The sequence below is a fragment of the Eretmochelys imbricata genome, chromosome 9 (genome assembly GCF_965152235.1).
Source record: "Eretmochelys imbricata isolate rEreImb1 chromosome 9, rEreImb1.hap1, whole genome shotgun sequence".
NCBI classification, from domain to species: Eukaryota; Metazoa; Chordata; order Testudines; family Cheloniidae; genus Eretmochelys; species Eretmochelys imbricata.
In genome coordinates, this window is record NC_135580.1 from 76,960,988 (window position 1) to 76,988,963 (window position 27,976).

The 27,976-nt window shown below is 53.9% G+C and overlaps 1 protein-coding gene across 2 annotated transcripts; it reads left to right on the forward strand.

Moving 5' to 3' along the window:
* The first annotated feature begins 110 nt into the window (after positions 1-110).
* Positions 111-27,096, forward strand: LOC144269958 (phosphatidylinositol 3,4,5-trisphosphate 5-phosphatase 2A-like). 2 transcript variants are annotated; one of them, XM_077826077.1, is made up of 27 exons: positions 111-233; positions 1,108-1,718; positions 6,138-6,201; positions 7,408-7,546; positions 7,875-7,950; positions 8,502-8,642; positions 9,923-10,010; positions 11,195-11,281; positions 12,673-12,780; positions 13,324-13,438; positions 13,894-14,000; positions 15,440-15,542; positions 16,085-16,281; positions 17,275-17,392; positions 17,759-17,855; positions 18,394-18,532; positions 18,808-18,907; positions 19,717-19,805; positions 20,409-20,490; positions 20,626-20,715; positions 21,166-21,282; positions 22,034-22,122; positions 22,639-22,726; positions 23,449-23,604; positions 23,939-24,014; positions 24,349-24,913; positions 25,807-27,096. In XM_077826077.1, the coding sequence occupies exons 2-27, from the start codon at positions 1,582-1,584 to the stop codon at positions 25,816-25,818; spliced, it is 3,180 nt and encodes a 1,059-aa protein (XP_077682203.1). In that variant the 5' UTR covers positions 111-233; positions 1,108-1,581; the 3' UTR covers positions 25,819-27,096. The 2 variants fall into 2 exon arrangements, with proteins under 2 accessions (XP_077682203.1, XP_077682202.1); XM_077826076.1 differs by having other exon boundaries at positions 17,275-17,855.
* Positions 27,097-27,976: the final 880 nt, after the last annotated feature.

A 27,976-nucleotide genomic window follows, 5' to 3' on the forward strand; every position in this document is an offset into this window, starting at 1 on the left:
GAACGGCTGCCGCTGCGCCTGCTGCAGAGTGACTGAACCTGGGGGAGGGGGAGCGAGGAGGCTGGTCCTGACAGCCACAGAGGAGAGGAAAGTGGTGAGAAGAAGGAAGAGGAGCACAAGTGAGAGAGCCAGACTGTGCCGAAAGGAGCCAGGTCCAGCTGGAGCCAGGTGAAGGACGGAGGAACCATCTGGCAGGCAGGGTGATGCTGTTGTTCCTGCTCCACAGGACATTGGTAAAGAACCACTGGAGAAAGTTTTCCTGGGCCTGGGTGTTCCTGAGGGGAGGACTGCGGGGGCCTGGGCTAAGCGTCCAAGTTTAGTCTGGGATGTGTCCGGCTTTGGTGCAGCAGCTAGGGGTCTGCAGGGAGCCACAACAGGCTGGGGTGTATACCTGGTGCAGTCAGGAGGCAGGAGGCAGGGGCTGGGGGGGAACTGAAATCATCAAGTGGACATTTAGCATTCAGCACAGCTACCAGCAGCTAGCAGAGCTCAGTCTGCTTTCCGGGAGGCACTGGACTAAGTTGCCCCAGGGAGTGACTGAGAGCCCCGTGGGCACAGGGTACGTGCTTTGTGTGCTCCCAGAGCAATGGCCCAAGCTCTGGATGGGGCACATGTTTGGAGAGGTCATAAAATCCCTGTATGGCATTTGCCTGGGTGTGTTCTGGCTAATGAAGTGAATGGGCCCTGCCCTTAGGCTGCTCCCTGGACAGACCGCAGGGTATCCTAGCATGCAGACCCTTTGCCATGGGAACAGTCAGTTTGAGGGAACTCCCTCCTCTTCTGACTGTAGCACAGATTCTGCTGCCCAGGACAGTCCCAGGGAATCCCAGGCTGGAACTCAGCTCCCCCTTCTAAGCATCCCTATTAAAGGGAGATTGCTTTTACTGGACTCCTGTACAGAATGGGTCCTTTTGTCATCCTGTGATAGGGTCACCTTCACTGCTGCAGAGATTGTTCAGGCTCTCATGGGAACCATAGGCCCCTAACTGAAGGCCAGGCAGGGGGCCTGGCAGCTCCCTGGGGTAGACGGTTACTGGAAGTTGCTGCAAGAGAAGTGTCTTTGTCTTTACCTTCTTTTGTCTTTACATTTGTCTTTACCTTCCCCAGCTCGTTCCCTCTCCTATCCGGCAGGCCCATCGGAATGATTTGAGATGAAGAGTGTACCAGCATTCTGGACGACCAGCCCTCCTCAGCAAACTTCAGCCCCGTTTGGCTCTGCTTGGACCAAGTTAAATGTTCGGGGGATTTCCGCCTGGCTCGGTTCACATGGTCGTGCAGATCCAAGACAGTGTCTCCTAATGGGTGGAACAGATGAATCAGAGACCACATGCAGGACATGCCGATCTGAAGCTGGCACAGCTGTATTCTGATCTTCAGTCCCTAATTTATCCAAGGGCTGGGAGCCCTTCTTGCCTCAACAAATTTTGCTGCCTCTGTATTGAACCCTCTGGCTTGGACCCCATTAGTCTGGCCTGATCACTGACAGCAGCTGCTGATCCCAGAGCTTCTGTGGCAGCAGGATCCCTAGGGTGGACTTACCTTTGGGGACAACTTTCAGTGCATGCCTGACTAGCTCAGAGAATGACAGCAGCAAGTTGGTATCACCGGGATATCAGTCGTGTTGTGGCTGAGGATTTGTTGGCCAAAGCTGGGAAGGATGGGTGCTTCCTGGTGCGAGACAGCGAGTCCGTGTCTGGGGCGTACGCCCTTTGCCTGCTGTAAGTGCCCAACTCACTTCTCATCTTTGTCTCTCTCTGTCCCTTTTCCTTTTTCAGGTTCTGACTCTTGTCACTTACAAACCTGCTTGTTCTGCCAAAAGGCTCTGACCCAGAGACCCAAATCCCCAGTGCCCAGACCCAGGGTGAGAAGCAGGCTGAACTTAGGTGAATGGTTCCTGGAGATCTCTCTCTGCACCTCAGGCTGGTGCCAGCCTTTTTAATCCCTTTTGTCTCTGACGGTGCGCTGACTCCTTGGAGCATTCCTGGAGAGGTCAATAGGGAATAATGACACAGAGATGCCCTTTGCTAATGAGGGCCACCTTATCCTATGGTGTAAACATGCACACACGCGTGCACATTGCTGTGAGAATCTGGCCCTGGTGTCTCCAGGCTGCTCATCGTGGGAGTGACTAATAATATTGCTGAGCGCTGATAGCCTTCAAAGCCCTGCACAGACATTAACCAAGTGGGTAAGGATTGTATTCCCATATGGGGAAACTAGACACAGCGAGGTGAAGTGACTTGGCTAAGGGCACAAAGTGAGACAGTGGCTGAGTTAGGTTTAGACCCCTGGTGTCCCTGGTTCCTAACCCATGCTCCAGCCCCTAGATTACAGTGCAGCTATATCAATGGAATGAGCATGAGTCTTTCTAGTAGAAGTGACTACACAGCCTGACTGTAAGACAGTCCTGGCTACACCTTGAGCGATGTAACCTGGGAACCCTCTTTTCTGAGAAGTGGCCAAATGAGATATCCCATCACCACCGGCCCTTCCCCATGCAGGGGAAAATCCTGTTTCTAAGGGGACCTGGAGTGCAAGTGGCTTTGCCTGGTTTAAACAAAAACAATGAGGAGTCCTTGTGGCACCTTAGAGACTAACACATTTATTTGGGCATAAGCTTGCATGGCTAAAACCCACTTTATCAGATGCATGGAGTGAAAAATACAGTAAGCAGAATATATATCATAGTACATGAAAAGACGGGAGTTGCCTTATCAAGTTGGGGGACAGTGCTAACGAGCTAATTCAGTTAAGGTGGAAGTGGCCTAATCTCAACAGTTGACAAGAAGGAGTGAATACCAAGGGAGGGAAAATTACTTTTGTAGCGCTAACAAGGCCAATGTAATCAGGGTGGCCCATTTCAAACAGTTGACAAGGTGTGAGTTACTTTTTGTAGTGATCCATTCACTCCCAGTCTTTATTCAGGCCTAATTTGATGGTGTCCAGTTTGCAAATTAATTCCAGTTCTGCAGTTTCTCTTGGAGTCTGTTTTTGAAGTTTTTTTGTTGAAGAATTGCCACTTTTAAGTCTGTTATTGAGTGTCCAGGGAGATTGAAGTGCTCGCCTACTGGTTTTTGAATGTTACAATTCTTGATGTCTGATTTGTGTCCATTTATTCTTTGCATAGAGACTATCCGGTTTGGCCAATGTACATGGCAGAGGGTCATTGCTGGCACATGATGGCATATATCACATTGGTAAATGTGCAGATGAACGAGCCCCTGAGGGTGTGACCGATGTGGCTAGGTCCTATGATGGTGTCCCTTGAATAGATATGCGGACAGAGTTGGCAATGGGGTTTGTTGCAGGGATTGGTTCCTGGGTTAGTGTTTCTGTTGTGTGGTGTGTAATTGCTGGTGAGTATTTGCTTCAGGTTGCGGGGGCTGTCTGTAAGCAAGGACTGGCCTGTCTCCCAAAGTCTGTGAAAGTGGGGGATCATCCTTCAGGATAGGTTGTAGATCCTTGATGATGCGCTGGAGAGGTTTTAGTTGGGGGCTAGCGGCGTTCTGTTACTTTCTTTGTTGGGCCTGTCCTGTAGTAGGTGCCAGCAGCCCTGCTCTGGGAACAGGATCTGTGAAATGTGGCTGCGGAGGCAGTGACCCTCGGGTCTGATTCTCCATTTACACCATGTTCAATTAATCAGTGTAAGGGGGAGCAGAATCAGGTTCTTAGACTCCAGAAAGCCTGCCCCAACTGTGTCCCCATCTGTCCTAGCAGCGTCTGTCTCTGATGTGGGTGTCCAGTAGACTGACTACACACTGTGTGAGACTGCAGGGTCCTGCTAGTGCTGTGAGTGCGGGAGTGAGTCACGCAGGTGGGTGCAATCCAGACTCTGTAAAAACAAAGTCTCCCCAAAACTCAGCAGCAGCCAGCCCACAAAGCACACAGTTAACTCTTTAGATTCCAGGGCACAGAGATCCTTTAAATGTCCATCCCTGGCATGGGAAAGTGTTTGCTAAGTCCTCACCCATGCATGGCACTGCACAAAAAGGACATGTCCCTGATGAGGACAGTATGTGCAGGGAACTCAGAGTGGAGTTTTGATGCGGGCAGCCTATTCCCCCCATGCTCCACGTATTCGTAATTCCTCTAATAATTCACTCTTCACTAGGTGGTCCCTGGTACCCAGACCCTACTGGTGCCCTTAAGTCTAAAGTGGCATTCTGCTCTAAAAATGCCTGTATACAAATGGAAGTGAAAAGCTGTCATTTTTTTTCGAGCAGCCAGTGCTGCAAACTCCCCTGGGATCGGATAATTGCGCTGGACTCTTTCTGGCTTATCAGAAATAAGGTTCTGCAATTAGCTAGTTAGTTAAGAATTGTGTGGGTGATGCAGGAGCTCCCACTGAGCCAGTTCCCTCTCCTCTAGCTGCACTGGCTCCTGTAGGCTTTATAGGAGTAAAAGACTGTGAAAACCAGGTTGTCACTGCAGTCAGCAGATCTGGACTCTGATGTGCATGGCACTCAGATCTGGTGAGTAAGGAGGAGCCATTTTTATACAGTCACATTTCTGATCGTAAACACAATTTAAAATTTGCACTAGCAGGCAGAGCAAACTGTGCAGCTGTGCAAGGACTGGATGAGCAGAGATTCTGTAGGTCAGGGCTGAGTGCATTGGCAGATCTGTGTGGGAGCTCAGGGCTGGACTAGCCAGGGGTCCTGCGGCTCTGGATCAGAACGTAGTAGCAGGGCTCTGCACTGCATTTGGCTAGCCAGTGCTGTCCAATTGCTCGTATTCATGAGGACGACATTGTATCAGGTTTATCTAAACATGGTTTAAAGCCTTTGGCTGGAGCTTAACTGCTGGGTGTGATCTGAGTGGGCAGGTGTCCCTTTGTGCTGTCAGTGACTGAGCTGCCACCCTGATCCCAACTCCCAACCAAGTGACACATCTGCATAACTCACTGAAAGCTCAGCTAGTAGTCAGGGTGCTGCAGGAATAAGATGCTGTTCCTTTAAGAGTCTTGGAAGGATGCCGTTCCATTTCCGATATTTTCCTGGCCCAGAGCATGGTATAAATTACAAACACATGGTTCTGAGGAGTGTGGGAGGCGCAGCGCATGCTGGGGATTTAACCAGTGAGCTGCCCAGGCCCCCAGAACTTGCAGGGGCTTAGATACTGCTAAGCACTTTTTCTCTCCAAAGCTCTTACTTTGGTTCTGAGTAGCTGTGAGGTGTTCGGGGTCCCAGAGAAGGATGCGCTCTCACTAGCCCAGGCCTAGGCTGTCCTTTTGTGGGCAGTTTAATTCACACTTGAACAGGAGTGGCCACATGAGCTGCAGGAAGTCTGGCTCTTCAGCACGATACCATGGGTCAGGCCCACCGTACTTCAGCTGAGACCCAGAATTGGAAGCATCTGTAATCAGTGGCCTCTCCTGAAAACTTTGCCCATAAAGTCCTTTTGTGCTTGGCCTGTCACTTGAGAAGGCGGGAGGGAAATGTGTCACTCAAACCCTCCCGCCACACCAGGAGTGAGGGCTCAAGTCAGAACCAGTATCCAGCTGCAATGGCCTTGTGGGGGGTTCTTTGGCCAAACAAGGATGTTTATCCATGTGACAAGCCAGTTAGCTTCAGGCTTCAATGGGGGCAGGGCATACGTCCATCAATGGGGCTCCCTGTCGTGTGGCCTGGGTTGGGGGCAGCTACTACAGCTTAGATATTTTTATTTCCAGGGTTAGAAGCTTAATTTCTCTGCCCCCTTTGTCCCAGGTACTAATTACGGGTAATGCTCTGAGAGCCAATTGGGCCCTTTATCACAGTGCTGGGGATCGTTGACTGCTGCTCCCAAATGGGACAGAAATTTATGATGTATTTGTGTTGTGGCAACACCCAGAGGCCCTGTTGGGGTAGGGACTGCACTCACATACACATGGTGAGAGACAGTCCCTGCCTCAGGGAGATCATAAGCTCCCCAGACAAGACAGAAGCTGGGAGAATGGGAGTATTATTGTCCCTCATTTCCCTGAGAACAACTGGTTTCCAGATTCATCCAGATATAGTGGAGCTCATGGGTGCTGCTGTGATCCCTTCCTGCCTTCCTAATGGGCTAAAGGCTCTTCCCACCGTCACTGGCCCCACCTGACTGTTAGACCCACAAGGGTGGAAATGTGGTGTTGATACTTTGTTGTTTCCTCCTAGGTTCCAGAGACACGTGCACACCTATAGGATCCTGCCCGATGAGGAGGGGCTGCTATCCGTGCAGGTGGGTGGAGTGGGGTCCACTGGCTGCAGGTGGGAAGGAGGCAGCTGTAGCAGAGATGCCCCAATCACTAGTATTGCTGTCCCTCGAATCTCTCTCCTTTGGGTGTGCTTAAGGCACCTCTCTGCATGGCCTCTAGGCATGGAGATCCCCTGTTGGCTGTGTGATTTGGGGTTTGCACAGGAAGCAGATGTGGAAGGATCTTGCCTCCACCCTCTACTCTGCAGATACAAACGGGAGGACACACCACTGGCAGCATCTGGGGATGGGGTGTATGTGCCTCCCTCCCTGCTGGGAGCCACAAACTAGCACTGTGGTTTCCTTTCTGCGTAAGACACCTGCAGTGCTCAGAGCCCACAGGATGTGTTTCCTTTGCACAGACGTAGTGCGTCATAACCTCAGACTCATCTCTGGTATGGCCTTGTGCTCAGCGACAACCTGGGAACACAGCTTGCTGGCCGCTTGAAGCTGATATTGCATGCCTTCATTAGATGTTACAATCAGAACTGGGATGGCTCTAGAGAAACATCTACTTCTTTCCATTTCCTTTCTGACTCACCTTGAGTTTCAGATGGATACAGGATTCTTGTTCACTTCCTGTCCTAAACTGCTGCGTGTGATTGGGTGACATCTCTCAGAAAACAGTGATCATATCCCATCCAAGAGGTGCTCCCTTTTACAGCCCTGCACTGCTCCACCCACTCAGATCAGACCTTGGCTCTTAGCATGTCCCCACTTCTCCCCTTACTTGTGCCAATGGCACCAGCCTCCATGCCCCTTTGGGTCTTCCTCCCATTCCCATCTTTCTGATGGCTGCCAGGTTGCCCCCTTGTGTGTGGAATGATCTTCCTGTCCCAGAGCCCCCATCCTCTCCTCACTCAAATCTCTCCTGAAGACAGATGCCCATGAACAATGACCCACATTAGGCAAACTCCCTCCCTCCCCAGCACGATGTCAGGGCAGAGGAGAGAAAGCTAAGGCTATTTAATGTTCTAAGTGAGCGCCCTCCCCAGGGTCTTGTGGAGTGTAAGTTCCTTGGGACGAGAACAGTCTTCCATTGCACCCTGAGCCGAGACAGGCTCATTAGCTGCACCTAACAGAGAGATATAATGTTTCTAATCCTTCCTGGGCTGGCTGCAGGATGCCATGGGTATCCAGAGTCTGGGGTGGGACGTGCCAGAGCAACAGCCATTCTTCTTCTGCCCTTAGACCATCCAGGGCATCCAGGCCAAATGCTTCCGCACCCTGACTGATCTAATAGGGGCCTACCAACAACCCAACAATGGCCTGGTGATCCCACTGCTCTACCCTGTGAACAGAGCAAGAGAGCCAGTGGAGGAGGACTCTGGTGAGTCTGGAGGGGCTGGGGGGTGCGTGTGTGGTCAGGGGGGCATTTAGGGGCTGGATGAAGCCATGGACTGGGGAAGGAAATGAAATGGGGGGATGTGGAGGGTGCAGATCGGCCATTCAGCTCCCCAAGAGAGTGAATTATAGTCTTCTCCTGCACCTAATTGTGCCTGGGGGTCATGGCTTAAATGGGGTGTAACATTCCACTCACCCCACACCCGATTGACCCAGCGAGGATGCTGGACACAACGGGGATATTAGGGATGGGCTTGGGGGAGGGGAAACTGGTTACTTTTCTCTCTTAAGATACTGTGCCTTTGTGTTTGCAGATGGTGAAGATGGCAGAGCCAGCCACCCTCCAAGCCTGGTGCCTCACAGTGGGATCATCGCGGGCAGCACCAGTGGGTGGGTTACTGCTCAGCCAAACAAGGCCCAGATATCTCAGCAGCTGCAGCTCAGGCTGCAGGAGCAGGTTCACAGCAGGTACTGCCTGGCACACCTGGCACAGAGCAAGTAGCAAGCACTATATACTGGGCTGTCCAGAGGCTGCTGGAGTGAGCTACCAGTGCATGTGCGAGGAGAGCTAGGGTGTCCCTTCCCTTCCTGCTGTGGAGAGTGGAAACTGTCCCATTGGGAAGGGCGAGGCCACAGCGGTGAGGGGGGGATTGGACAGCTTGATTGAAGGGCACAGTGGGGGCTGTACCTCTAGCGCCTGCCTTTGCCCACAGGTGGCACAAGAACACCCCTTCTTGCCCAGCCCCACATGGTGAGGGTGAGACTGGAGAGCTCAGGGTGCCTGGCAACGAGCCCGGTCCTTTCCCGGAGGTCTGCAATGGCCGCTGACTTTCCCCACCATGGTGCCAGGGGCAGCACCTGCATCAGCACAATGGGGGCAGGCAGCTGGGGCTGCCAATAAGAAATTCCCTTGCACGCTCACACATCCCCACCTGTTGCAGCCCGGCCAGCGATTTCATGGGATTCATGGCCGAGTACCTCAGTCACCACCTACAGCTTGACCTGGAGGCCCTGAGGAATGGGAACCTGCAGCTGAGACACCTGAGCACAGCCTTAGTGACCGCCTGCCGTGGGCTGCACAGGTGAGCAATGAAGGGCAATAGACTCATCCTAGTCAGAGGCAGAAAAGCCCCATGAGGTCCTAGGGCTAGGTTGTTCTTTCCTGTCTGTTCTCTAGAGACAGGACGTCTGGTTTACATGTCTCATACCCGGCCCTCTCAGTTCTTCCTCTGGGCATCTCATCTGTGCTGGGTACAGATGCTGTCTGCTACTTTACACGCTGGCCAGCTGTTCTCTGCTGGGTAAAATTGGCATCTGCTGCTTTGCTTGACCTTCCCCTCGGGAGTCTCGTATGTGCTGGGTACAGATGGCACCTGCTGCTTTGCAAAAGAAAGTCCCCCTGCGAGGAGGCAGCTTGCACAAGGCCTTTGCGAGGAAGCCAGGCCAGTTCCTGCATCCAGAGCACCTTAAAGCTGCAGACCTCCACAAAACGCCTGTGTGAATTTCTTCTTGTGTGGATTCTGGGGGAGTGTGGTTCAGTGAGCTCATCCACAAGCCGAGAAATCCCCACCTGGAAGGTCTCATGCTGTTCCCTTTGCTTGGTCTCAGCCCTAATTACAGCCCCTTTCTCCTCCCTCCCAATTATCCCTCTCCCTCAGTGGCTGCATCCTTCAAATTCAAGTGCCTAAACAGCAACTGTGTTAGCAAGTCACTGCAAAGCGCGCCCACATCGCAGAGCCAAGTCACCCTGCAACAAAAGCCTTTAAATCTGGAGGCCCTGGCAAGATGCCGCAGCCAGGCCTCAGCCACCTCTGGAGATCGGAAGGCTTGGGGCAGCAGGGGTTCCAGCTCAGACCGTACCAGCCTGAGGCAGCTGAACTAGCCTCCTGCACTGCTTCCCTGAGCCCTGCAAACCAGGAAAGGGCATGTCTGTAATCCGGTCCTCAGCAGCCTCCTCATTTTGAGTCAGCTGCAGGGCACTGTGATGGAGCTTCTTGGGCAGTTACTGTCCCTGCTGGGACTCTGGGAGGGGCCTGATCCCAGCCCCCCCCTTGAGCTTTGTGGAGTCTTAGGCCCAGCCCTGCTTAGACTCCTCCGGCACTGAAAGTGTCTCTGGTTTGCTACACTCTCTGGTGGGAAGGACCCGTTCCTGGCACTGTGGTGTCAGGTGGCACCACCTGATGGCAATCCCCACGAGTAAGACAAAGGGGCCTGATGTGGGATTCCTGCCCCCAGCCCAGCTTCTCTGAATGGGTGTGACTGGTGGCTTATCAGGAACTGGGAGAGGACCAGCAGGGGTGTCCTGGTGACTGGCTCCTTGGACCAAACAGAGCTTCCCCACTCAGTGCTCTTCTCTTTGCAGTGAGATTGACTTCACGCTGGCTGGTTTAGAGACTCTGGCCAAAGTGTTTGACCCTCCGGCTTCCCCGCGGAGCCCCGTAAGAGAGCAGGTGAGCCCTCCCCTTCCCCAAAGTGCTGGCCCAGGGCAGGGAGCCTCACTGGAGGCGTCAGCATGTCGAGGCTGGAGGGGGAAGTTGGTCATGGGGGATTTCATTGTTTGGGTTTCGTTTTCCTGCATATCTTCACCCATAGAGGGCACCATGCTCCTTTCCTGGAGCGAGGCCCAGCCAGCTGCCTGTGTTCATGAACCAAGTGCTAGAGCTCAAATCCAGAGGGAGTTCAGATGCAGCAGGCTAGATGCTACAGCGAAGGTTGGAAATTGCAATGCAGGGACCTGGGAGAGGGAGAATACTTAAGTGGTGGGGTGGGGCAAGTCAGGGATCTGGTCTGGGACACCTCAGCTGGACTGACGCAGGCCAGAGCATCTGCCTGGGAGTGGAGACCTGTGTCCTGAGCCAAAGCCCCCCACGCTGTTCCAGCCCTAACCTGCCCTCGCTGCTCTGCCTGTGCACCTCAGTCCTGTGCCGCAGCTCCCTGCACAGACCTCCCCGCAAAGGTGCTAATTGTGCTAAACTGGGTGTGTATGTTTTGGTTCCGTAGAGAAGTGTCTTCAGACCTTCCCAACTATTTGCTAGTGACCCAAAGTGTAGTTAATAACCATTAGAGTAGGGTGACCAGATGTCCCGATTTTATAGGGACAGTGCCAATATTTGGGGCTTTTTCCTATATAGATGCCTATTACCCTACACCTCCGTCCCAATTTTTCACATTTGCTACCTGATCACCCTACATTAGAGAGTTTTTTTTTTTTAGTTTGGCAAATAGTAAATTTTCTGAAAAATGCATTTGTGGGGCACCAAAACTATTCAGAAATTCAGCAAATAGTTTAGGCTGAGAATACCTAAAATTAAGTTTCAGAAATGTCAAAATGGTTCAAAAAAATCTCAATTCACGGCAACCTCCGAAATGCTTTGTTTGACCCAAGCAACATGTTTTTGCGTTTTAATAAGGAAAAAAAAATCAGTTTGGACTCAAAATGAATGTTTTCAGATTTTCCAGTTTGGCTACCAAACTTGGGGGAGAAAAACCCAGTTTTTCATGCGGCTCTATTCTCCATAGGTACTGAAGTGACCCTGGAAACTGGCCAAGGTTTCTGGACATGTCCACTACAGTTTAATCTGTCATTGCGCTTTAAAAGCACCAGGTATCAGAATTTGTTTCTCTTTCTGTTCAGGGTCTCCTGGCCAGCGATCCAGACCTTGAATTGCTCCTCAGCAAGATCGCCACTGTCAACCACCTGCTCTCCTCTCTAGAGAAAAAGGTACTAATGAGTTTCTAATCTCAGCACACATTGCTAGGGCTTGGGACTGTTACTCTGCAAAGAAGCCCAGGGTAACAAATTTGCCACACTGCAACCATGGCACATGAGCAGTGCATTTGTCATGGATTAAGCTACAAGAAGAAGAGAAAGAGAGCAGAAGTTAGAATTCCATTAAATATAGGGAGATTTAGAATTTAAGATCCCAGAGGAAGTAAATTTAAATTACGAGAATTACAGCAACAACCTCTGAAGAAATATCCTTTTATAAATTCCCCCATGAAGGGTAGAAGAGCTACTAATTTAAACCTTTACTAATGTCCCCTAGCTCTCCAGACTAGAATAAGATCATTAAACTTGAGCAAACTCCTGGGATAAATTAAAACCCAGATAGAGCAAATTTCTACTAGGTTGAGCGCCCAGACATTAGAGACAACTTCAGGAAGAGCACAGGCCTCTCATTAGATTAGAGGGAAGGAAATTCCTTCCACCTGGAGAATGCTTTATAGTTCCTTAGCCCCACCCCTAACAGGTTCTAGCCAATCAGCCCCCCCCGCCCCCCACACACACACCTTACTCACAACTCGCATTACCAATTTAATACTTTCAAAAACCAACCTCTGCCTCTGGGCCTCCCTGCTCTTTGTATTGCCCCACTGGGTCACCTGGTTCCCAATTCCTGCTCACTTTCGCTGAGATGTCTATCACCAGCAGTGTGACATTGCCACTCCTGCAGGACAGCCATGAGGGACAGATCTGTGTCATCACCTCCTTCCCAGAGCAGGGCATTGTGATTTGTAGCTAAGCCATCACTCTGGATGCCTCCATGGCGAAGCTGACGGAGTCTGTGTATGGCTCTCCCAAACACGAGCTGTTCACCTTGTCCCCACCCTGGGTGAGAGGAGCGCTGGGCGGGAGGGAGCACATTCTGCTGACTGTTGCCTGGGTTCTTCACCCTGATGGCTCCAGCATTGCCCAGTCAATACATGCCAGATAGTGCCAATAGCTGATGGGTAAATTCAGGCACCAAAAGAGGAGGTGACTGGTTGCAAGCAAGTCACTGGCAGGGCCAGGAACAGAACCCAGGGCTCCAGTCTCCCTCTCTGACTAATAGGTGGTGTTGCCTTCACTTTAATCTGTGCAGACACAGAGCAAACAGCAAGTGGTACCTCATCAGGACCCAATTCCAAAGTTCCCCCTGCCACTTGTTGTGCTTAGCAGGAAGGCCAAGCCATGCCCTGCAGCCAGCAACATGTTAGAATCTCCTGCTCCCACTAAACCCAAGTTCACCTGCTGGCAAGGCAGCTGGATTTGAACCCTCTCCCTTGGGCAGCTGGTTCCTCTGTTTGTGTTGCTTACCACCTGCCTGCCTGTCTCTGACTCTTTCTCTGTAGGTGCTGAAGACACTGCAGGAGACAGTGATCAAGCACAAACTGGCTCTTCCCAGTGTGGCTGTGGTGCACCCACCTACTGCCAAGCCTATGGCTGTGCAGAGCTTTGAGGTGAGAGGGGCGCCTAGGTGTGGCAAGCTCCGCTGCACTGCTCCTGTCGGGCCTTTGACAGGGCCTTTCCCAGCACAGGCAGAGACTCGGGTGGGCATGATCAGCTTGGGCCCTACATAATGTGGGGCCTGCAGCTTGTGGGCCATCTGGGCAGTGGGATTGTCGGAGCAGCAACATGGGGTGTGATTTCCCCTTCAGTCAGCTGAGAAAGCCAATCTGGAGGGAGGGGCAGGAAATCTGTGGGGCTGCCCTTCTCCTGTTCTCCAGTGGACAGCGGGAGCTAGCGTGAGAAGAGCTGGTTTATACCTGCCACAATACATTGGGGTTCAGACATAGGAGTGGAGGAAGTCAGCCTTCAAGCAGCTACAGCACCTGCCTAGTGAGCTCATGCGAGCAGTGCCCTCCAGCAGAGGGGTAGCCCCTGGCCCATCTGTACACTCCAGGGAGATACAGAGATAAAGGGGCATACATTCCCTGCTGCTGCCCTCAGTTGCACCCAGCCTAGTTGCACCTGCCTCAGTAACCTAATTCTTTGTGCTGCAGGTGAAAGTGGGCAAAACACAGAGGGCTTCCCTGACAGTGGACGTGGAGTCTGGGACAATGGCCATCACAAAGAGGGGCTGCAGCTCTCCAGAGGAGATCATCTCTCAGGACAAAAGTAGGGGAAACCCCTTCATTCCATTGACTTGGCGTAGGCCTTGGAAGGTTGTTGGGTAATTGGCCCATTGTGGAAGTAGACCCATGGGAGAAGCAGCAGTGAGAGGTCAAGAATACTCTGTGGTGCACAAATGGAACATGACCATCACTAGGCTGCCTGGCTGAAGCCAGGGTGATGGGCTCCTTCATCCTGGGTAATCTGCTGAACAGTTATCCCAAGGACGGGAGGAATAAGCCAGAGCCTGCTGGATGCACACAAGAGCCCCGCTTGGTGAGCTCAGTGCCGGCTGCCTTCCTGCAGTGTAACATCCTGGGGGAATGAGGGGCAGCCGTATCCACAGCCCTCTGTGTCATGCTGAGAGGCAGCAGCAGGACCCTTCCTTTGGCGTGTATTGGCTGTCCTTTCGGGGGTTGTGCTGTTCTGTGTCTCACTGTCGCTGGCGTGGCTGTCTTCAGTCTTGCAGCTGATTAAATACCAGAGCATGCAGAGCAAAGTGAGGCTGGTGTATGACAGAGATCAACACAGAAGCCTGACCAGGGACTTCATCTTCCAGAACGCACGGGTAAGAGGTCCTCCCCAGGCTGGGCTCCCGCCAGCTTCACTGCAGCAAAAGACTAGGGCTAGGCCTCAGGGCAGTATTTGCCCCTGGTGAAGACTAGCCCTACTTGTGGGCTGGCATCCAGGCTCTCTCTGCCCGACCTCTGAGAATTGGCCGGTAGGAAACCCACTTATGCTCTGCTGTATGTGGGCAATGAGGGGATGTTGGCGTGGAACGTGCAGGGGCCCTTAGAGCAAGCTCTCTGAGTGACACCTGGATGTAGGGTATTCTGTCCCCCGCAAAGGGATCATTGAAAAAGTCAGTGAGGGCTTCCCCTCAGCACCCAGGAGATGGAACATCACCATGAAACCAGAGAGGGGAACAAGGGGCTTCAGCCCATCCTCAGAGCCAGGTGCTCATGTGGCTGTGCAGCACTGCCCTCTGCTGGTGTGGGAAAGACCTCTCAGGCAGCACTGCTTTCCACCTCTGGTGTGAGTCGGCAGAGCTGGCCCTTAGCTTACTGGTATCCAGTAGAGAGGAACCAGTATCCTGATTCCCTGTCTGTTTGCTTTTCTTTTCCCTGTGCTTCTTTTCCCTGTGTGCCTCGCATGTGTGTTTACAGGTAGCTGATGACCATGGCACTTATATGAATCACCTAGATACTATGCTGGGAGGTGCACTGAAGAGAGCTAATCACAGACTAACCCTAAAAGAAAAGGAGTACTTGTGGCACCTTAGAGACTAACCAATTTATTTGAGCATGAGCTTTCGTGAACTGTTCAGCAAGGAGGCTTGGCCTATGAGGCTGCAGTGTGCTCCATTGCTTTCTGCTGGAGCATGGGGCCTCCTCTCCCTCTACTCCTTAGCTGGTAGGAGCCTGGAGATTTGCGGCCCTGGGGGTTTATTATTATAGTGGGCCCGAACCCCAGTGTACGAGGCACTGCACCACACAACATGAAAAGACAGTCCCTGTGCCAAACAGTTCACATTAAGTGAAGACGAGAGATGGCAGGTGGATGCGGACAGACAGACGGGGGAGAACTAGGACACAATGAGACAATGCTGGTCAGCACGACTGACAGTGGTCTTGCCACACCAGACAGCCCAACCATGGTCAAGTTTTATTCTCATTGCCTCTTTCCATGATGCCCATGTGAGCTTGACTGTGGTCCTGGAGGCCCTTTCTCCTGTGCTCTTCTCCTAAGAAGTGGGTCGTAGGACAGTTACATCCATTGATCATCACTAGACAGGGGGTTACAGCTAAAAGCAGGACTGTCCACCACTAGGGATGCTCCAGGGTGATACAGATGAGCCCTGCACTGAAGACTGGTAGTTAAACATTGGCCACCACCAGTCTGCAGATCTGTGGGGACAGACCTGTGGCTCAGCTTGGGCACCATGTTCTCTTGAACTCTGCCTTCTGTGTCAGGACCCAAGCAGGCAGTCGTGTTCTTCTCTTGCAGAAGCGAGAGGCCTTTTGTCAACTGCTGCAGCTCATGAAGATCCAGCATTCCAACCTGGATGAGCCAGACCTCATTTCTGTGTATGTTGGGACATGGAACATGGGTAAGGAGTAGGGACAACTCAGAGACCTCCAGCGTGACAACGGGTTCTTGTTGTGAATCCAGGGATAGTTCTGGAGTTGAAATCTCTGGAGATTTCCAAAGGGAGCGATGCCCAGGAGTTCTGAGATCCTTGTTGAGTCCTGGTGGGGTGAGAAGGTTGGAGAAGCCCTTGCCATCAGGCCTTACCTGGGCTCGTCTGCGCTATGGTGGGTCAATATCATGATGCATCTGCCACACCTTGTATTTTTGCTGAGTAAATAGAGCTGCTGATATATGGTCAGTGGTGGTGGGACATGGCAGCAAACCTCAGAAACAAGAGGTCTCTTGGCTGGACTCAAGAGCTGCCATGGTACTTTCCATCCTTGACAGGGGACCTATTAGATCCCCGAGGGCCTGGCGCAGAATGAGAGGTAACCAAATCCCACTTCACCCAGCGTGGTTCCAATTCATGGACTTCATATTCCACCAATGCGCTTGGGTTGGTGCAGGGGTGGGGAGGCAATTAAATGTAGCAATCTGATCCCATCTCTCGTTTCCCCTCAGGCAGCGCTCCACCTCCCAGGTCCATGGCTTCATGGCTGACATCGAGGGGGTTGGGACAGACTCAGGATGAGACCACAGCCGGCATCCCACATGACATCTATGTTATTGGCACCCAGGAGAACTCGCTGGGGGACCGCGAATGGGTGGAGTTCCTGCGAGCCTCTCTGAAGACCTTGATGTCCATAGATTTCCGAGTGGTATGGGCCCAGGCCACCCCATTCACCCAATGCTGAGGGAGGGACAGCACCCATGTCCCCTAGTATCCCTTGTTCCTCTTGACTCCCCTTACCTTACCTGCCCTCTCTGGCTTTGTAAGGAGCGGTGCCTGCCAGCACTTACTCAGTAAAGAGCCTGTTGGAAAGACTTACCTGCATCCAACTATTATTGGAAGTAGATCACTCAGCAACCAATTGTTCTGGGGCTGTTACACCCATAACCAACTGCCTAAGATAAAGCCAGAGGAATCCAACACACTACCAGAGCCCTTGACAAGCAGAAAAGATGCCCTCCCCCAATGGAGCCTGTTGTTGGGACCTGGTGCTCAGACACTTTGGTGGCTTGTTTGACCTCACCTTTCTGCTTCCTTCACCATCCCCCTTGCCACCTGTTGGCTGAAAGATTGGAGAACAGTTCAGGGACCCACAGATGCTTCCAGTGGGAGATGGGGAAGCTGAGCTTGTCCTCTCACTTGTGTCCTCTTCTCTCTATCTCACGGCCCTGGCTTCTCTCTCCCTTTCTCCCCATTGGGAGAGTAATTTCTTCAGTTGAATTGAATTCTATCTTAGCTATCCTCGTTGGTGCCTGCCTAGGCAGGACATGTTCTCTGATCTGTGTGGTGCCATTTTTCAGGCTGTGGCCTCTACAGCTAGGCCTTGTGGCATGGATGGCCATGGTCATGCCCAGAGAGCTGGGACGAAGGCCTGAGAAATCTCCCCACAGCCTGAGCTCAGACAGGCCTTGCCCAGAACCCAGGAGTGAGCTAATGGCTCAGGCCAGACCCAGCAAACGCTGCAAATCCAAACCTGATTTTGGGCCCAGGTAGGGGGTGTTTGTACACAAGGCTTCAGGGATGCCTTGCCCAGCTGCAGGAGGGTTGCCTATTGCAGCGTGATTTCCAGAAGAGGACAGTGTGCTCTCATTCCCCTACTCTTTCTTGGGGTGGTCTCACTCCCTCCCCAATCTCATTGCAGGTTGCCTTACAGTGCCTCTGGAGCATCAAGATTGTGGTGCTGGTAAAACCAGAGCACGAACGCCGGATCAGTCATGTGAACACGTCAAGTGTGAAAACAGGAATTGCAAACACACTAGGTGTAGTAAAAGGGGAAGGGCATCTGGGGACTGGAGTGGGAGGAGAGGAGAACACTGCGGGGCAGGGGAATGCTCGAAGGGCCATGTTGGGGTGGGAGGAGGGACATGTTCCAGGGCCATATCTGGGGAAGGGGCAGGGGAGTGGTCTGGGGTCTGTATCTGGGACAGGGGGAGGGGAGCTGGGGAGCAATCTTTGGGTTGTATCTGGGGCAGAGGGGAGTGCTCCGGGGGCCGTATCAGGGGGCGAGCAGGTCTCAGGTCCCAGTGGGGATCAGAGCATATGGGGACAGCCAGGTCCTGTGCAGAGCCCCCAGCAAGGGGAACATGCAGGGCTGAGGGCTGACTGTGCCTGGTGTGTTTCCTCAGGTAACAAAGGGGCTGTGGGCGTCTCCTTCCTTTTCAACGGGACGTCGTTTGGGTTTGTGAACTGCCACCTGGCCTCGGGGAGCGAGAAGACACACAGGTGATTGGGGGGCTGCTTCCTGAACCCTGTTCCTATATGAGACCCTCAGGGGGCTGGGAATGCCAGCACAGCTGCCCCATAGCCAGTGCATCACCTCCTGTATTGATTAACCACGTCCTGGCCTTTCCTCTGCCTCAGCCACAGTCAGCCTTCATCTCAGCCTCCCAGCCATGGCCAGACAGCCTGGGTACTGGGCTGGACATGCTCACCCAAAGGCTGCGCTCTTCCAGCTGGCTGGAGTAGATGTGTGCAGGGCTGGGACACTGTCCAGCCTACTGCAGGGCTGGGGAGAAGCCAAGGTGTTGGCTTGAAGGGGCTGGGGTTAATGTCACTTTGATCACTGTCAAATTGGAAGGTAGGGGCTGGGAACTGGTGAGGTCAGGGAGAGGGGGCCTTGTGGGGGCAGGTAGGGATCAGGGCGAGCTGGGTCTCAGGGGGATCTGTGGAGGCAGGTGGGGTCCTGCGGATTTGCAGGGCAGTGGAATCCTGGGGGATCTCCCTGATTTGCTCTGCCTTGTGCCACCCTCATCTGGTGCAGGCGGAACCAAAACTACAGTGACATTCTGCGCTCTCTGGTCCTGGGTGACAAGAGACTCAGCAGCTTCGACCTCACCCTGCGCTTCACCCACCTCTTCTGGTTTGGAGACCTCAATTACCGCCTTGATATGGAGGTCCAGGTAGGACACTGGTCCCATCTGTGCCCTGGGTTGCTGCTGAGCTCCACACAGCTGCTCTCGAGAACGGGCTACCTGTGGGAACATTCTTGGGGCAGGCAGCTCAGTCCCTCATCCCAGCCCAGCCCCAAAGGCATGCAGGGGATGGGTGTGGACTGTGAACATGGAGCTCCTTGTCTTCTCTGAGGACTCCTGTGGTGGGAGCCCGTGCTGGGGGAAGGGTACAGAAAAGCCCTGCAAACCTTAGCGCTTATGGACCTTCCCTTCTTCCCTCTCAGGACATCTTAGCTCATGTGAACAAAAAGGAGTTTGAGGCCCTGCTGGCCGTGGACCAGCTCACCCTGGAGCGTGAGAAGAACAAGGTGTTCCTGCGATTTAGTGAGTGCTATGGGGACAGATGGGGAGCCCACACTGCCCGCCCAGAGCACTGCCTGCCCGTCTGCAGCCTCGCCCCCAGCAAGGCTCCCGTATACCATGCCCCCTGGCCACCTCCTGCACTCACAATTCAACAATGCTTGAAGGCAGGACAAGCTCTACAACTGCTGCCAAAATGTGCAGGAGAGACTGGAGCCCCCAGGTCCCCAAAAACAGCAGATACAGCACAGCCAGGATGGGGTTTGGGGTTTAACCGGGGTTTGGGGTTTAACCCCTGACAAGATGCAGATAACAGATATGGGCCAATGAGCTTCACTACACCCCCCACACCTAGACTCCACAGATTCACCCATCCAAGCCATCACTCTGTCGCCTACCCCAGCCATGAACAGTCTAGTGTCACCTCCCAGCTACATGGTGTCTAAATATGCAAGAAACCTTGAGGTGCACAAAAGAAACCCGACTTCAGGTGGTAGGCTCAGTGAGGTAGATGGCTCAGCTTAGTCCCCAGCGGATGTTTGTGCACAGTTCACTGCGCCGAGGAGAGGCCCAGGGCTGGATAGCAGAGGGGCTACAGGCCAGGGTGGAAGTGCTTTGGCAGAGCAAGAGCAGGGATGAAGTTCAGGGCTGAGGGGCACTAGTAGATGTGTGTGTGTCAGTGGGGGAGGAGGTGGTTTTTCTAGTCTGACAGAATAATCTGACTGGATTTCTCTGGCCTTGCCATGGGCTCTGTGGGCAGTATCTGCCTGCCCTGGGCTGTGGGTGTCTGGCACGGTCTCGCCTCCAGGTCTTCCTGTTTGCTCCATTTCCAGGTGAGGGAGACATCTCCTTCCCTCCCACGTACCGATACGAACGGGGCTCCCGGGACAGCTATGTCTGGCAGAAGTTCAAAACCACAGGGGTGAGTGTCTGGCCTCGAGAGGAAGGGGCTGGGATCTGGCCAGGCCTCCCATGTGGGACTGTCCCAAGTGAGGTGCTCCATGGTCCTACCTGGCTGGGAGAGGGAATAGGACTGGGCCCGCAGGCTCGAGTTTGTATTCCAGCTGAGTTGCATTAAGGGTAGGGATGAAGACACTGTGGCTTTGAGCCATCCCTATTCTCAGGATGGATCCCTGAAGCTCCTCTGGCTTGTGCTGGCTGCCTGTGGCCACGAGGGAATAGCTGGACCAAGGAAGTCCAGAGTGAGGCAATGGCAGGGCTGGGGTTAGGGCTCGAGAGCTCCTGGCTCCCAGCCCAGTGCTCAGCCCACACTGCCTCACCCTACACTCCCTGCCTCTCTCGCGCTGTGATCTGTGCTGTCCCTGAACAGTGAGCAGCGGGGAACCCATGCCTTCAGGGACACTGGGATGAACGGTACCCTGCCCTTGGGAATGAACAGGATAGTAACCTCCCTAGTTCAGCTGGGAGGGGAGATGCACTGGGAGTGTTGGAGGCTGCAGGGAAATCCAAGCAGCTCGAACCAGGCTCAGCCATGCACCTAAAGCTTATTTGCTTTTGGTTGTAGGTGAGAATCAACGTTCCCTCATGGTGCGATCGCATCCTGTGGAAGTCACACCCTGAGACTCACATGCTCTGTAACTCATATGGTGAGTGAGGAGCCCCGGTAGCTGCCTAGGAGCACAAAGGCCATTAGCCTGGCACCTTCAAGGCCCAGCCTGGAACAGGGGCATGGAACAGTGGGTTTCTGTGGCAGTGACGTGGCTCCCTCTTCCGTGTTTCAGGCTGCACTGATGACATTGTGACCAGTGACCACTCGCCTGTCTTTGCCACATTTGAGGTGGGAGTGACGTCTCAGTTCGTGCCTAGGAAGGGTAAGGAGGCTGCCTCCCGTTGGCCACTGGACAGGGTCGGGAGGGCCTGCTTCCCTGGTGGATCTAGGGCTGGAGTGCTGCAGTCCTAGCCCTGTATGTGCTGAGTAGGTTCTGCCATCACTTTCAAAATGCAGTGTCCTCAGGGCCAACACATGTCGCCACAGGGCTACCAGCCAGCAGTGCTGGTTAGCATTGTTAGTGGGGAGATGAATAGGTCAATCTTTGCCTGGGGAGTAGGATCCAAGGAACTCATTTTGCTGACCCCGCAGACAGACCTGAGCTATGACTGACCCCTCCCTGCTACTTTTGGGGTAGTAGCAATCTGACACCCTGCCCAGGTCCTCAAGGGGTCATATCAGCCAGCACGGGAACAGCCCATCTGAGGGGACAGATCTGGGGACAGGGTGGGGCCCCGTCAGCATACACTGATTTGCTGTTCTGTGCTGGCAGCTCCTGGCTCCAGCCCCGAGTCCCTGGCCTGCATCGAGTGGGACAGCATCGAGGTGATTGTGAAAACAGCCAGCCGCAGCAAGTGCTACATTGAGTTCCACTCCTACTGCCTGGAAGGTGAGAGCAGCCTGGGCATCTCTACCGGCCACATGCCAAGCCTGCCTAGCACCCAGAAGGGAGACCAGCAAGGAAAACCTAGCACTGCAGGGGGCAGCACAGGTGACATTCCTCACTGAGTCAGTGCTGACCCCGGTGCAGTGCTAAGGGGCGCTGTGTTGCAGAGGGCTCCTCAGAAGGGGGTGCCGCCCCGCAATCGTTACTGACCTCAGGGCCCAGGCTGCTGTGCTGCACTAGGTGCTGTTTTTCAAGTGAGACGGACAGCCAAGCTTCTGGCCTTTTGCGCTCATTACATATCCCAAGACATTTTGTGTGAGAATTGAAGAGTAATGCTGGTGTCACACTTGGGTTAGATTGTGACAACCTTGAGTTTCACAAGGATTGGGCCTCTTCTAAACTTCCTGTCCTGTTGTACACCATTGCTGTGCATGGTATAAGCAGAGGCTACATCTCACCTCAGAGGTGGCTGCATTTCAGCAGTGGGTGATGTGCTCTCCGTGCAGTCTGTTCCTGTGTTGGGGTTCTTTTTCTGGGGGCAATGGGGCTGGCAGCTCTATCTCAATGGCAAACAACTGGGATTTGTCCTGGGTTGAGTCCACTCCCCTTCCCCATGGCAATGTGGTTGGTGCCTAGGAGAGGTTGGAGCTGGCAGGGAAGAGGCGTGAGGCTGGTAGCAGGTGGAGAGAGGGGTGGGTAGGTTGGCAGCAGGACACCGCTTTGCTCTTGTAATTTTCTCTTAATTTCTTGCCAGAGTCTCAGCGGAGTGGGGAGAACAGCTCCCAAAGCAGCGACATCCCGGGCTTCCTCAAACTCAGCTGGTCAGCTAAACAGCTGCCAGTGGTAAGCACAGTGAGGGGGGTGGGGGTGGGGGTGGGGTGGGCTGGCAGGTGTGTGCATGGGCTGTGTCTGGCACAATAAAGGGGAAGCAGGTGAGAAGGACATAGGCAGACTATAAGGAGTGACAGCCTGTAGACTTTGTTAGACTCCCTGGCTCCTCCACCCCTTCCCTGGCCTTGACTTCCCACCCCACTGGCTCTGAAATGCCCCCCCATCCCCTGTTCCCCTGGCATACCCATTCCTCTCTCTCCCAGGCCCTGCCCCTGGGGCACCCCATCCCTCTCCCTCTGTCCTGACTCCCTGGTGCTCTCTTTCCCTGGCTGATCTCCTGAGTAAGTTCTTTTGCAAACAGAGTGAACCCAGTGGTGAGCACTGGGGCTTTCTCCCTTGCACTACAGGACAGTGGGGTCACTGTGATGTCACTGTACCTAAGCCCAGTGCTCAGGCCCAGAGCTCAGGCTTTGTGGCTGGATTGGCAGTTTGCAGATCTTCTGAGAGTTGTTGTCTCTCCCTGTGCAGCTGAGCCCCATCCTGTCGGACCTGGAGTACCTGCTGGACCAGCACCTGCTCCTCAGCATCAAGGGCATGGACAGTTGCGAGTCATATGGTGTGTGTCCAGCACATCCTCTTAAAGGGGAGTGTTAGGGAGTGGCCAGGATGGCACATGAACCCCACCGAGGGCTAAGGTGATTTCTACTGGGCTCCCTGTGTTCTGGAGCAGCCCAGAGCAGGAGACCAGGGGGATCAGTGTGAGCATCAACATTCGTGAAGGGTCCAGGTCCCACTGTGGCTTAACCTGCCCCCTCCTGAAGCAAGGAGCAAGAGACTAGACTGAGGGACAGCAGCCAGGTCTCCTCATAGCAGTGCAGGGCACTGTCCTTCAGCCCCTGCTGCCCCTGGGACCCAGGGGGAGGACCTGGGGGCCTGCAGATAGTGCAGGGCCCTGACCATCAGAGCAGGCCCAGGAAGGAGAGGCTGGTGCCTCACTGAAGACGTGCTGTAGCCTGAATGTGGTGACCATGGAGACTGACTCCCATCTCCCCCAGGAGAAAATGGTTTCTCCAAGCTACAGGGAAACTAGGGACACATCTGGAGTTTTGGCAGGACAAGCCACCCCCACCCCCAATGGACACTAGCTCTGTGTATATGAACAGCTCCATGCTCCTGGTGGATGTCACATTGTGGTGTGGCATCCACCAGTCCCTGGTCCTAGTACTTTTACATGGGAATGTGCGAGTGGGAGGAGGAGGATGCTAGCTGCTGTTGGTGGATGCCTGAGTGACTATGGGGTGCCCCACCCTCTGAGGTGATGCTGTGCTCTCTGGGCAGGTGAGTGCTGCATTGCCATGAGATCTATGATTGGCAGCCTGGCCCAGCAGTTTGAGACTTTCCTCTTCCACCGGGGTGAAGAAACAGGCTCCATGCGTGGCTGGATGAAGGTCCGAGTCCCCAAGGACAGGCGGAGCACACGCGAGAGGCTCTACGGTAATACAGCCATGCCACTGAACTGCTGCTGCTTCAGAGATATGGGCTTCAGTTCCCCACTTGGGGACCAGGGAAAACCCAGAGAAGCTGGAGGGAGCTCCCCTGCAGCCATCTCTCCTGCTCCAGGAGGCACCAGGAGAGGCCAGACCTGGAATAAGTGGGAGCTCCCCTGCTGCCATTCCTCTTGCCCCCTTCCCTCTAGAGCTCCCAGCAGGGAGAGGTGGGAGTAGGGACCGGAGCAGCTAGGAGTTCCCACCATCCGGGCTGACAGTTCAGTAGAAACACTTTCCTTTGCTGCATTCCCATTAACCGTTACAGTCTTTGTTCTGTGCAGAGTGGATCAGCTTTGAGACAGACGAGACGGAGTCCGACTTCCCGACCCTCTCCAAGCCAGCTCTGCGTGCCATCAGGTAACGCTGCTAGCATGCCGCGCCTTGGCCATTAACCTGCTAGGACACTTGGTGCTGCCAGTCCAGGGCTCATGATGGGAGTTGTTCGGTTCAGTTTCCGAATGAGGGTGCATTCTGAGCGGGTGAAGTAGCTGCTTGTCCGTCTGTCTTCTAGGATTGTCGGTCCATCTGCCCTAGAGTGCCATGGTTGTCTCTCTGTCATGGTGTTGGGGATGTCGGTCAGTTTGTCTCTGCCAGGAACTGGGGTTGGGTTTGTCCCAGGGTGTTGGGATGATCTATCTGTTGGAGTTGTCTTTCTGGGCAAAAACACCCACTCGACTGTTGTCTGTTTCAGGAGCCGGCCCCTCAGCCTCCCGGAGGCAGCCGGCAGTTACACCAATCCAGCCTATTTCATATTTGAGGGGGTCCCCAACACCTGGGCGCAGCGTCCCAGCCTGTCTGAGCCTCCTTACAGTCAGGCCAGTGACAGGCAGGCTGACAGGTACCTGGACCATTCTCCATGCCGCAGGCTCCAGAGCCTGACAGGAGCACAAGCCTGCTCCTCCTCCAAGGAACAGCTACAGAGAAGCCCCCACTACTCTGTGCCCGAGATCATCTCCTGTGGGCACCAGCTCAGCCCCTCCCAGATTGGGAGGCACAAGAGGCCCAAGTCAGCCATTCTGACGAGACACCCGCAGACGTCGGGTGACTGTTCCCTCACAGCCCTGCACATGGCCTGGTGCCTCAGTGACGTGGACACAGAGTCCCACAAGAGAGGAAGCTGCCTGGACCCCAGCCAGCCAGAGGGCCGGAAGAACCTGCTCCGCCACACCCGCAGCGCCCTGGAGCCACCACCGCAGAGCTGCTGGGAGGGGGCAGGGTCCCAGCGGGACACTCGCCGGCTCAACCGTGCTAGAGAGGTATGTCCCGGGCAACCCGCACTGGAAAGCACCAACTGGCTCATGCGCCAGGTAGACATGATGCATCAAGACAAGACACCCCATGCCTGGCAAGGGCTTCATGCTGGGCCTTGAAGGAACTTCAGGTGTAGGGAGGATGTTAATGCACAAATCTCTGGAGACCTGCGTGTAAATGTGTTGATTGGGCACCAGCGAGCTTGGGGTCTCCCATCCTAGTTCCCTTGTCCACACTGGGTACCACAGTCAGTCTGGCTCAGGAAAGGCCTGGGGCTGGAACAGTAGGATGCTGCAGGTCACAAGGGAGGCATCTCAGCAGAACTGTGAGGGGGAATGAGCAGGGATAGCACAGGACTGGATTCAGGAGACTCAGCAGAGCTGGGGCTAGAGTCATTGCTTTGTAGTCCCCTGACGTGATGCTGTTGGGCCATATCCTGGTTCTTCTTTCCGAGTGACCCTGTGGTAGTGGTGATCACCCCGGAATGTTGGCATGTGGCTGAGCCGCTTGGGCCTGGAACAGTATGAGGAAGGGCTGTATGAAAACGGCTGGGATGATCTGTAATTCTTCAGGTATCGTAAGGATAGCGGTGTGTGAGGGCTCATTGGCTCATGTGTACCACTGTGCCTTACTGGAGTATGACAGTCCAGCTCGTGTGCCTCCAGACATCCTGGCAAGAGCTCTGAGTTCAGCATGGGGCAGGAGGAGAGTTGGGGTCTCCTGGCTGAGCCCTGGATGCAGAGCGCAGGGCAGAGACTAGGGGGAGATGACCTGTGGAGTCCCATAGTCCTTCCATGTCCAATAGTCATAGGTGGTTGAGTCCCCTTCCTTGAGTTCCCTGCCTTGTGCTGCATTGCTGGCTTCTCCCTCAGTTTCTCTCCTTCTCTCCCTTGTCTAGAAATATCACTGACCAGGACCTGCTGGACACTGGCGTGCTGAGCACCACTCATCGGAAGCTCATCCAAGCCAAGCTCCATGAGAGCAGCCCCAGGAGCCTGCAGCAGGGACCCAGTCTGAAATCAAACCTATAGTGAATCTGGCATCCAGACTCCTCCATGCCCTTCTAATCTCCTCTGGGCAGCTGCCTGGTGCAGGGAGTGGAGAGCTGCTGAAGGTGTTCTGTCCCTGGGACAGGGCCAAGATCTGGTGTCACTGGGCTAAGCCTCTGGATTGGAAATATCCCCCTTGCTGCCTTCCTTTGCAACCTTCACTGTCACTCTGATATCATCGTGCATAATCTCCCCTGGCGGTGGCTGCAGAAATGCCCTGTGCATCTGGCTGAGGCTTTGCCAAAGGCCTGGACCCAAAAGGACGTTTAGCCTTGTGGTGAAACTTGCGACAACCCCAAACTGTCTAGCCGGGTTCCATGGAGAGGTGACTGGGAATTCAGGGGAGCCAGAACGTAGCAGGGGAGCCCCAGCAGCTACTGCGACTCCAGCACTAACTTTTCTTCCTTCCCTGTTTGAGCCTAGGGTGACCAGATGTCCCGATTTTATAGGGACAGTCCTGATATTTGGGTCTTTTCCTCATATAGGCTCCTATTACCATCCCGATTTTTCACATTTGCTGTCTGGTCACCCTATTTGAGCCACAGATAGGGCCTGGCTTCTCCTCTGGTGGGCATGGATCCTAATGCTGAGCCCTGTTCCATTTGTATAGAGGCATGATACACTCTGAGCCAGGGGAGGTGGGAGCAACAGTCCATGTGGCCACATCGCACTGGAGCTGAGACTTTTCTTGTTGAGTCTGATACAGCTGATGTGGGTAGTGACTCTGCAACCTGGGCTAGCTGGGCACCTCTCCCAGTCTCTGCCCACACAGGTGCTGGAGCACCAGATGTGCGTTGTAGCTTGGTCACAAGGGCTTGATTTCTCTAGGCTCTGAAATGAACTTTGAAACATCACATGGAGGACAGAGCCCCAGCACTGCAGCATCATGGGGCCTCCAAGTGCATCATAGGGGAGAACACTCTAGTCTAATGCACTTATTATGTATGGGCAACAGCTTCTTCCAGCCACCCTGGAGGGCAGAGACCTGGTCCCTCTGTGGGAGAACAAAGCTGCTTGCTCGGCCCTTTATATGGCAGGTAGGTGTTTGCAGAGCACCCCACATCCTCCTGCCATGTGCCTTCAATCACACTGTGTTTAGCTGCAGTTGCCTCACGGAGTTTTTATAGGCTCCATATTGCTGGTTTCTCATGAGATGCACTTTCTGTTTCTATTAACAATAAAACCACAAAGCTGTGAGGAAGCTCCACATCAAGTCCACTTTCTGGTTTCTCTGACGCTGTGGTGACAGGAGGAAGTTGGTGCTTGAGGCAGGAGGAGGGTGATAGTGCTGGCTAGAACCAGGCAAATTGTGAACAAGATTGGTCAAAGCTTTTCCCTCCAGCTAGCTCTAGCAACACATCCATCCCAGCCCTGACCTGCAGCCCTCCTGCTAGTCTTGGTCTTCCCACAGAGCTCTGCCTATGCCCCTCAAGCCTGAGCAACAACGCTCAAACCTTTCCTAAGCAGAGCCAGGTGTTGGCTGGTGACAGACCTGGTGGGAAGAGGCGCTTGTAAGTCTGAATCACACGCACTGTAGAAGGCTGTCCTGGAGGAGCTTGTGTGCGTATGTGATGTACGTGCACACACACACACTCACTCACTCTCGCTCTGCTGTGGTGCATTTTCTTTCTGGGAGGAAACACTGGTTCCATTTGCAATGTTGCTGCTGGTGCTTTTTGTCTCAACAAGTTCTTTCCTGTACCCCGCATGGAGCAATCTGTTTCTTAATATTTGAGCAGTCCAGCTGCACCTTGCCCATGCATAGTGATGGGCCTAGGACACACAAGCTTCTGTGTATCGTTTAACACTGAGGTTCAGGGTGGACATTGAGCAAATATTTGGGTTTCCTTTGAGCATCTAGTCAAGCCCCTACTCAATGCCACGTCAGCCGGATGTGGGCGTGTTTGTGCATCAGCCTGTCCGACTCCAGCGTGGGACATCATGGCTGAAACATGCAGGGTGGCTGGCAGTGTTGCTGGCTACACCTGCCCCAGATATCCATTTGAAGGCACTCTCCTC

Coding starts and splice junctions, on each gene's coding strand:
- LOC144269958 (XM_077826076.1), top strand. CDS start 1,582: ATGACAGCAGCAAGTTGGTATCACCGGGATATCAGTCGTGTTGTGGCT. Junction 12,781..13,323: donor TGGCTGTGCAGAGCTTTGAG/GTGAGAGGGGCG, acceptor TTTGTGCTGCAG/GTGAAAGTGGGCAAAACACA. Junction 16,282..17,274: donor TGTCCATAGATTTCCGAGTG/GTATGGGCCCAG, acceptor ATCTCATTGCAG/GTTGCCTTACAGTGCCTCTG.